General features: G+C 26.8%; 1 protein-coding gene across 1 annotated transcript; it reads right to left on the bottom strand.

Annotated features, from left to right (window-relative positions):
• Nucleotides 1–1494: 1494 nt before the first annotated feature.
• On the bottom strand, nucleotides 1495–10741 carry LOC135924583 (uncharacterized). Its single transcript, XM_065459660.1, has 3 exons — nucleotides 10712–10741; nucleotides 7151–7221; nucleotides 1495–3218 (listed from the first exon to the last, which is right to left on the bottom strand). The coding sequence occupies exons 1-3, from the start codon at nucleotides 10739–10741 to the stop codon at nucleotides 1574–1576; spliced, it is 1746 nt and encodes a 581-aa protein (XP_065315732.1). The 3' UTR covers nucleotides 1495–1573.
• Nucleotides 10742–10971: the final 230 nt, after the last annotated feature.

The following is a 10971-nucleotide window of genomic DNA, read 5'->3' as shown; positions in this document are numbered from 1 at the left end:
TGGCCAGAAATATTCCAGCATATATGTAGAGTACATGTGAATTTTTGCCATTAAATTCAGTGTATTTTTCAATAGTTATTAAAAGATGCTTTTCAAATGGATGGTCTAAAAATGGATTCATAATCGTCTAAAAACTCATGCAGTTTTTATTATACTTATGTAAGATGTACATCATATTACATAATTTATGATTCTATTGTTAAGACTCAAATTTTGGAGTAAGCTAAAAAATTTATTAAGCTGATATCACATCCATATATATGCAATTAAAATAATGATTCTTATATTTTAATAATTATTAAACAAAATTTATAATTAAATGATTATAAACAATTGTTAGATTTTATTAATAAAATATTCTCAAATTTTTATCATTAAACATTATTAGATCATACTTAACTCTTTATAGTGGTACATGATGGCAGAGTGGTTGTTATATTTAATGGATAACAACTTTATACTGGTGTAATCATTTAATATATTAAAATTCCAACACTCATTTTTAAAAAATTAACCAAAATTTGTAGTTTCAAAACATTAATATTTATTTCATCTAAGGGGTGCCCCAAAAATCTAATATTAAATTTTGATTTCTTTTCAGAGATTGTCCAGAAATATTGATTTAAAAATTATGAAATATATTTTAAATTTATATAAATAAAATAAATTATAGGATAGAATTTACCACTGCCATCCATTGTGTAAAATAAAATTTGCTAGGTTTGTTTTTGTAATAAAATAAATTCGGAGATATTTTTATAAATTTAGCGTGTTCAAGAGTTAACGGTAAAATTGTCTGAAATTCAGAGTGTTGGACCCTATACGTGCTAGAAACATTTACGGTTGAATCAAATGTTTAAAATTTAAAAATTTCCTTCAGTAAATGATTTAAAATTGAAAGATTCTGAATCCCCAATAATTCCATACGACATATATTATATCAGCCCTGCTATCGGACATATTTTTTTCACATCTATCCCCAATAAAAAAATTAAGATTTTTTTGTCTCCAATAAAATCCGATTATAGACTATTAAAATAAATAATGTAAACGAAAGCAGAAAAATTATAAGTGCTGAACGAAAATGAAATTCTTAAAAAAATATTTATAAAAACATTCAAATTTAAAATTTTATTAAGGTCCCGACCTGAATTAAAAGGATAAAATTAGGGTTCAACGACAAGAGAATGTCTGCTCAAGTCCAACCTACCCGAGGTTTGGTTCGATATGACTCATCCATCCGTGAAAGGCTAAACAATATGCAAAATATAAGTCTTAGTGGTGTGAGCCTGGGGAGAAGTTCCGGTAACTGATAAATCCTTCTAGAATTTTTATTTTTTTTTAAAAAAAATAACCCCCCCCCCCTCTTCCTCCGATTAAAGGCTTAGCTATGCTATTGGTTTATATATTATAACATGACCTAAACAATTTCATAATTATGGTGTAAAATATATTTTAGAATTCTTCAAAATAAATTTAAGAAAACATGGCTACTAAAATCAACAATTTGGATCAATCAAACATGAATGAATGCAAATATTACAATAAATATGACATATGTTAAAGTGAAATATTAGCTTATCACAATTTTCCATTCTTTATCGTCATTTCCAGCAAATATTTCGTGAAATCTAAATAACATATTGGGCTCCTGACGTGGCAGCAGGAAAGCAATGAATGTTGGAATTTCTTTGAATATCACCCTATTTGTAAAATGGGTCGAAGAGTTTATCTTAAGGTTTTTTGACGATGTATTTTTGAGCAAGCCATTTATTACATTGTTAAAACTATTGAATGTGGACGATTTTAACTTCCAATTACCTTCAGTAAACTGTTTCCATATAAATGCGCTCCAATCTATAATGGACGGGTTCAATTTCCTTACTAAGGTACCTGTGATATGAACGTCGTCTATCCAAAAGTAAGAAAAATTTCTTGATATATTCAATAGTTTTTCAGCCAACGGTAAAGTATATATGATGAATGTTCCTAAACAGTAAGGCGGATAATAAGTGTCATTGTATTCACGTGAATTTACGAACCACTTACTTCTCACATCTCTCATGACTAATGAAGCTGGATATTTGTGGCATATTAACATGGATGGTAGCTGGGCTTTATCATTGAATAAGGACAACGCTTGCGGGTAATTTGTTACGTTTTTTAAGTTGTTTAAATAGTTCTGAGGAAAGGGGTAAGCAAATTTTGGAGAATTCAGGAGTAGGTATAAAAGATTTATCAAGTCTCCAGTGTTCACATATATATCATCATCAGTTTTGATAATGAAATCAACTTCCCTACAATACTCAGTAACCCACAATAAGCCCATAACGTGCTTGTAGGTCAAATTACGATATGAATCAAAAAAATTACCTATCAACAAATCTCCGTATTTATTGCTTTCGTGGCATATTTCTTGATTAAATTTTGATCTTTCCTTCATCTTCAAACGGGTCTCATCCGATGTCTTCCAATGATTAAAAATATATTGGAAATCAAATATACTGCTATTTTGATTGGCTCTACGTTCATTAAAGAGCTGAATTTCTGGTCGCGTACCCAACAGAAATAGAAGTTTTACTTTAGCCCACGAATGATTTGAATCGAATTTACCCCATGTTTGCCTTATAGCTTCTCGCCACGCTAAATTGTTGGGATCGGATGCAATTAATATGAGAATGTACACCTCTTCTTGTAAAAATAAGGGATCAGAATCCCAGGGAATTTTTTGGTTAGTTGCCCTGTATGCGCAAGGGATGGGCAAGGTTATAAATTTAAAATCTTTTATATCTATCAAGGTATATTTCTTGGTTGCTGCCTTATTGGATTCGCCAAATATTTTTCCCCTTTGGTTAACATTATAGTATAGATTCTCATGATATTCACAACGGTTTCTATTATAGCCATGATTCCGAAAATCAAGGGTTGAAAATATCGAGGACTTGAACCATCGGTGCCCCTTTATGGAGTAAACAATGACGCATACCTCGATGCATGACACAAGAAGTATGAAGAAGGTGAATTTGAGAAATGAATATTTCCTAAATGGATTATAGGCTATTTTATAGATTAGACTTTGCAAAAACCGCGTATGCTTAGGCGGAGTGTTTTTATTCTCATAATAGATCAATGAACGGGATTTTTTACGAGATTTCGTCAGTTTGATTAATCTTAAACCTCTTCCTCCGCTGATCAAGCAACCATGTTTATTTTTTAAATATTATTTTATTTTATATTTTTTTTAAGTTCGTGGATAATTCCATTTAAGAATTGATACTTTCACTGTATTTATGACTCCTTCTAAAGAAATAAATATTTGAATTTTAGCAAATAGACGACTCAACAATTATTTTAATTTGTGGTAATAATTAATATTTTATAGAATATCATGAGAAAGTAAGTTTATAAAATTTATTAATCGTTTTATATAATATTTAATTTTTTAAAATCCAAACTAGCAATTTTGTGAAATTAGGCAATAAATTTTTATAAAAAAATTTCGTTGAATGTCAGGTATAGCAAAAAATATATATCCATAAATGGTAATCATTTATAATATATTCTATAAGTGATATTTATTTATTTTTTTTATTTGTAATAAATATTAACTTAAAGTCAAAAAAATCGATAATCATTTCTCGTCTCAAAAAACCAATAATTATTTTATCAATCATTAAAAATTTCCAGGAAAATACAAATAACATATCTTAATCTTTTACCTTGCCTCCAGTCGAAAAGATTAAAATAGGAACTCTGTATTAAAAATATATGGGGGTGGGGGGTAACCTACTTAGTGTTTCGAAAATTTACGCCGAATAAAATTCCCTTAATCTTAAAAAAATGCTACTAATGCGATTACTAACTATTTATCAATCAGCTATGGATAGAGTTCGTAGCTGGTAACAAAAATATGACGAAATATTTTTAATAAACATTTTGTAATGTATTTATTATAGCCTTGTTGAATATCCAAATCCTATCTTTTTATTTTTTAGATGGGCACATTCATAAGACATGCAGCGAAGGCGGACCGTTATTAGGATTATTTTATAGGACGGATGAAACGTATCGGACTTCATTCCAAAGAAGGACGAGTGCTAAAACACATTTTAAATAATAAATGATAGGAAAAATAACAAATATTATTTAAATGTAATATAAACACAAACAAATAAAAATGTACGATATAAACACAAACAAATAAAAATGTACGATATAAAAAAAATGAAATATGTTATTATATATATTATAAAAAATAAAAATAAATCTTTGATTCAATCAATTGTGATCTATCAGCAAATTTAAGCCATATACTGGAAAGAACTTAGCTTTTGACCTTAAATTAAAAAGTTATTCTTTTGTTTGACTGTGACTATATATAAAATTAAAAAATTATATATTTAAAAAATATTTGCTACTTAATAGATGAAGTTTTTTTTGGAAATTTAAGCCTTCAATTTGGCGTATGGTTGATTTAAATATTTGCTACTTAATAGATGAATTTTTTTTTGGAAGTTTAAGCCTACACTTGCGTGTGGTTGATATGTCTTTTTTTATAACATATTTAAAATCGAATTTATTATTTTCTTCTAGTTTTTCTATCTGCCTTTTTATGTTCATTTTCTAATTCTACAATATCTCTCTCTTCTCAGTAGCGTAGCCAGGATTTTATCATGGGAGGGGGGGGGGGTTAAATTTTTTTTTGGGGGGGGGGGGCTTCGCCTCCCAAACCTCTTATTTTTTGAACACGCCCCCCAAACCTCTCATTTTTTTTGAACACTTAATTGCTTATATTTTTGGATTTGTTAAAATTGTTTTATATTTTCATATAACAGAAAGGGTATTTTATTATATATTTTACATTCCTTTATTTAATCATGTATATATTTTTATCAGAGACCTGCAGACCCGGCCCTAAACCCGGCCGTATTTTAAATTTTTTAAATATACCCGGGCCGGGCCTAAAAAAATTTTTTTAAAATATATCCGGGTCGGGCCGGGCCGGGCCTAAGATTGTTAAACCCGGGCCGGGCCTTAATATTTTTTATAAAAATTTTTACATTATGAGTTAATGGTTATAAGATTATATTATATTATAGTTATGATTAATATAATATTGGGTGATGGTTAACACTATCTAACACCTACAGATCGATCTAATTATTAATTTCCTGCAAATGTATTCAAAGTATTAATATATTTTTTTATAAATCATATCTAAATTTTTAGAATATATTTTACCAAAACAATCAAATAAAGGAATATCACTTCTTGAAGTTTGTAATACCTTTCAAAGCGAAAAAGGAGAAATAAAATTGATTTTACTTAATATAAAGCATTTTTTAATTGAAAAATTTGTTTTACACAAGTATCATTTTATATCTCTTTTTCTCTGTCCCAAATTCAAGCAATTACGTATGTAGTCAGGGACAGATCGCAAAATGACGGAAAACTATATAAAAGATTATATTAAATTACAAGAGGCTCAGGAAGTAAATGAAATACCATCGACCAGTCAAATTACGACTGTTGTTAAACAAACTGAATCGTTTTATGACAAATGGGGTGATGGTAATTCTGGTAATATGTCAATACCCGATGATTAATATTATAATTACATAAATAATAGATAAAACATTTAAGGTGGATAATTTGTTAGAGTTGTGGGCGGCTCATCAAAGCGAATTTCCAATTTTAGCAAAATTGGCAATTCCTGCTTTAAGTGCAAGCTGTGAGCGGAATTTTTCCACTACTGGGAGAATTCTTGAAGAAAGAAGAAGTAATCTTCAACCTGAAAAGGTAGATATGCTTCTCTTTCTTCATGATAATTTGTGAATTTTTAATATCTTTCTTGAGTATAGGGTTTCGTCAATCATGCTGGTTTTTTACTTTGCAAACTGTCAAATATTTATTGCATTTATTATATTTACCTTGAGTCACGAAAGTTTTTAATCCAACATTTTTCATTATTTTTTTTTACAATATTATATAATACAATTATCTTCTTTTGTTAAAAATTTATATTATAAAATAAATTATATTAATATTGTGCAATTAGATTATATTTTCAAAATACTATTTATTATACATGCATTTTTTTAAATAGCGATTTATTTTTATTTTATAAATTAAATAGTAAATTAAATACAATATATTATATTCTCAAAATATTTTCCATTTTTATAAGTTAAATATTAGTTTTATTATTTTTAAATGCAATATAAAATATAGTATATGCTCAAAATATCCATTTTTATAAATAACAGTTTTATAATTTTTATAAATTCAATATAATATTCTCAAAATATTAGCTTTTTACATGTATTTTTTAAATAATAAGCGATAATACTCGCTGAAAAATATGGTAAAATACCTCATAGGTGAATTTTTGTATATACCAGGTTGAATATAATTTTAAAAAATTCCGAGCCGGGCCTGAATTTTTTTTTTAAAAAATATCCGGGCCGGGCCTAAAAAATTTAAAACCGGGCCGGGCCGTGCAAATGGTACCTCTGCAGGTCTCTGATTTTTATTAATTAAAATATTTGCAAAATGTTGATATTTTATATAATACAGATTTTAATATTAAAAATTATAATGTATAAAGACTCTATTTAAAAAAAAGTAATTTTTTACAATTATATAAAATATGTGTAATTCTTATGCAATAATGGTATTTTAAAAAATATGATGATATTATCTTATAAATAATACTTTTTTTACAAAAAAAAATTGTTTATATATTAAAACTAATAAAATTTTATTGCTATTTTTTGATTTGAATTTAAAAAGAGAGATCTACTTTTCTCTGAGATTTTGCTAATTCATCTAGAATCAAATTTTTATCAAAAATAATCTCCTTATAAATATTCAATAGGGCTAATCCATTTAAACGTTTTTCACCGGTTGTGTTTCTTAAATAGGTTTTTAACCTTTTTAAAGTTGAAAAAGACCTTTCATTAGTGCAGGTACTAATTGGCAAGGTAGCTAAAATAATTAATAATGTTTTGATATTAGGCAGGGAATCTAAAATGCGATTACACATGGAAAGGGTCTGCAGAGCATTTTTTGGTCTCAAAGAATACCCTATTCTGTCAAGATTTTTATACCAAAATTCGACATCACAAAGTAACTTATCATATGAACCTACTAAATCATCAGCATAAAATCCGAGATTTTTTTAATATCCTCTCGTGTTTCAAGTGTAATCAACAGTTTAGACTCAACCGGCAAAAGAAAATAAAAGCTTTTTAAAATATAATTATGAAGGGGAATAAAAATGTTTATTTTATAAAAATCCTCAATCGTAGATGCATCAATATTTGATCGATTGGATTGTCTAGAGATTACTCTAGGTTTAAAAATTTCAATTCCAAACATATTAGCAATCTCCTTTACTTTTCCATATATTTCATGAAATTTTTCATCCTCATTCTCTCTGATATTTGTTAATATTTCAACAATATCCTTTGCTCTATTCTTTTTCATATATTTCATGAAATTTTTCATCCACATTCTCTCTGATATTTGTTAATATTTCAACAATATCCTTTGCTCTATTCATAATCTCCCTTAAATCCAAATCAATTTTTTGTAGCATTTTGCTAAAATCTTATGTATAATTAAATAAAAAATAAACACATTGAATCGAAATAAAAAACTGTGGCTTAATAATAGCCTGCAAAAGATTTTCGGCATCTGCTGAATCTTTTTCTTGATATATAAAACTAGTGCTGCAAAGACAACATCATATAGTTCAATAAAGAGTTTCACCGACTCTTGTCTTTCGATGAATCTGGTCGGAAAAAATCTTTTTAGTTTTTTTTTTTTGATTTTTTGAGTCAATATCATGATACGTTTGAATAAATAACTCCCTTTTTTTGGGTGGTGTGAAATTCATATTGAAAATGAGAAATATATATTTTTATAAAATGGAATATGATAAACTAGACAACTTTTATGAAATGCAAAATAATATAAAATTTATTTAATAAATATAAAAATAATCAAATGTGTATATCTATTATTATTTATAATAAATTTAAAACATAAAAATCAAGCGTTTATTAAGAATTTATTAAATTAAAATTAAAAAAAAATTTTTTTTTTCCATTTTTCACAACCCCCCCCCCCATGCCTACGCCACTGTCTCTTCTCGAAAATATCTTTAAAATATGAACAAGTTAAAAACCTGGGTCAAGAGAAGTTCTGGTACCAAAGGGTGTCGCAAATAGGGAAACCAAACATTTGCCGAAGCTTAAAATAATTTCTTTTTACTTATAATCCTATCATCAAACCAGTTTTTTATGCCCAATTTATTTTTATTTCAGCCTAGAATCATCCGAATATTTTTTTCCTGCAGCAATATCAAATTACAATTTACAAAATAAAATAAAACAAGCACCCCGGACTGAAGCCCAAAAGATATTTTTTTATATTTTTCATTCTCGCTAATTGAATATCAGGATTAAAAAAAATTAATTAGACAAAAACAGTTTTTAATAATCAGAAGATGGAGATGTATAGCAAGAGGGAGCCGAAAAATATTCGCCGCCATATACTTATTTGTTAGGTAAATAAAAACTCTGTTTATAAATATAAAAAAGATTTTAAATGTAAAACTTATAGTTTTTTTTCTATATGATATTGGTTAAATAATTTTAATTAAATATTTTACAATTAATTATTTATCTTAGCCACCAAAACAATGATTTGGCTAAGGGTTTCAAACCGAACCGAACCGTTATAAAGAAAATATAAAAAAAGCAAACCGAACCCTTGGTTTAAACCGATTCAAAACGGTTTTAGAAAATAATTAATTTAAATTGTTAACCTAAATCTGAAATTTTAATTATCCTTGGGGGAAATTTTTAAATTCATGATTTCTTTTTAAATTAAATTTTTTTTTTATATTATCTACATATCAATCAATACCAAGTTTATTGTTTTTTACTTTAAATACTCAATTTATCAGTTAATTAGATAAAATATAATCTTAACCACACAAACTATTCTTGGCTAAATTAACAAGTTTATTCTTATATGTATATATTAGTTGTTAATTAGCTTTTATAATAATACTTGCTAATAGTTTAGGGAAGATCATATAATTCTACCATTAATAACTAACATCTAATAAAAATCAAGTACCGATTTTTAACATTTGAAGAAAAAGCAATGGCCAAAAAACTTCTTTTTAAAACTTGGAACTTGATACAAAATTTAAATAATCAGAATATTTGAATTCTAGATACTATGATGACGTGTTCACATTCGAAAGATAATTAAGATGATGATTTTGAAGATTTATTAAAGTCGCTTGAAAGCCTTAACAAGAATAATTCTCAGGGAGAAAATTATAATAAATGTATAGAAATAGAATATATAATTCGGTCATTCGATAATATAGAGAGAGATTAGAAAAAGATAGTAATCTTTTAAATTATTGTAAAAATGTAAAGTCTAGTATGCCAGAACTTTTTGTTAGCTATATTTGCGCTAGGAGTTCCAGCTACACAGGTATCCGTAGAAAGAGCATTTTCTAACCTGTTTATACTCTCTTGGCAGAGAACTAAATTAAATAGTGAAATATTAGAAAAAAATTTTAGTTGTGCGTTCTAATTCTCTTTTTAAACTTAAATAGTAAATTCCATTATATTTATGCGTTATTTTATTCCTCGTTGTATTTGCGTATGTTTGTTTTTATTTTATTTATGAAATAAAAAAAAGTAATTTGTCTAATTTATATTTACTAAGTTTAATAAAAATATCTATTCGATTATCATGGTTAAATTAAATAAGAAATTATAAAAATATAAATTAAAAGGATTTTTCTCTAAGATTAATATGTATGGTTTATGATTAATTTTTTTTTAAAATCAAATTTATAAAAACCGGAACCAACCGAAAAGAACCGTTTTAAATTATAAACCGAAATGAACTGATATGAATATTTCCAAAAACTTCCTTCCTTCCTTCCTTGCGAAATGGAACAAAACATTTATAAAATTTTTAACTAAAAATAGAAACGAACCGAACCGCTATACTTAACGGTTCGAAACCCTGATTTGAATTCAAGACTCAAATTCAGACATATAGTTGTAAAAAATGAATCGACTAATAGACTAAAATCTCGACTTGAGTCTCAGTTAAAAGGACTCGGTTGAGTTGTCGCAACACTATCGATTCTAGCTTTGCAGATCTCTACCAAATATACATCTTTAAATTAGAAGAAATTTTTTTATAGAAAAAATAAATAAATTATATACATAAGATTTAAAAGATAGCTGAGTGGATTTATGTTTTATAAAAAAAATATATTAATTTTTAGTTAAGAATGATTAAATTTATATTTAATATTATTAGGTTTAAAAATATCCTATAAATATAGATTAATTAACTATGAAATATATTATTCATATAAAATTAATTTTAAAGTTTCAATAATTTGTTAAAAATAAAACAATAGTTATATCTTTTTTCACCAATCTTGATCAGGATAATTAGCTGTATTCTTTTCTTGAGGATACACACAATTTACGCCCAATCAACTAATAAAATTTCAAGCCGAAAATTATCTATTTCTGCATTATATGATTGGACAAGGATTAGCAGCTTACTTTTCTGAAGATTTGTCATTATCCATCTCTATTGATATAAATTTTAACAACGCTCTTTCCCCCCTACGAAATTTCTAGGAGAGCAGGTTTACCAGGTGAACTTCGAAATTCAGGATATCCATGTGGAAAAAAAACCTATAGCTTGGGTGGGACGCTCCATATGAGTCGATTTAACTGAATCGCTAAGCTGGCTTGTTGAGAGTAAACATATTGATTTTTTCAAAGAACATACCTATCCTTAGTTAGGTATATTTAATTCTAATCTTGATTATAAGGAGCTTAGAAATAAAAATTTACAATATTTTGCATGCCATTTTGCTCAGATAAATGATTTTTTTTAAAAAATTATTTC

The sequence above is a fragment of the Gordionus sp. m RMFG-2023 genome, chromosome 1, assembly GCF_954871325.1.
Source record: "Gordionus sp. m RMFG-2023 chromosome 1, tfGorSpeb1-WG-v2, whole genome shotgun sequence".
NCBI classification, from domain to species: Eukaryota; Metazoa; Nematomorpha; class Gordioida; order Chordodea; family Parachordodidae; genus Gordionus; species Gordionus sp. m RMFG-2023.
The sequence above is the reverse complement of the archived record's forward strand: the minus strand, read 5'-3'. Positions and strand labels throughout refer to the sequence as shown.

Bases quoted from the DNA above. Each gene is read 5' to 3' on its own strand.
- LOC135924583 (XM_065459660.1), bottom strand. From the start codon at position 10,741: ATGGATATCCTGAATTTCGAAGTTCACCTG. The intron at 7,222-10,711 runs GTAAACCTGCTC...TTGCCGGTTGAG, and splicing joins TGAATTTCGAAGTTCACCTG to TCTAAACTGTTGATTACACT. The intron at 3,219-7,150 runs GTAGGTTCATAT...AATAAAATAATA, and splicing joins GATTTTATGCTGATGATTTA to TTTAAAAAATAAACATGGTT.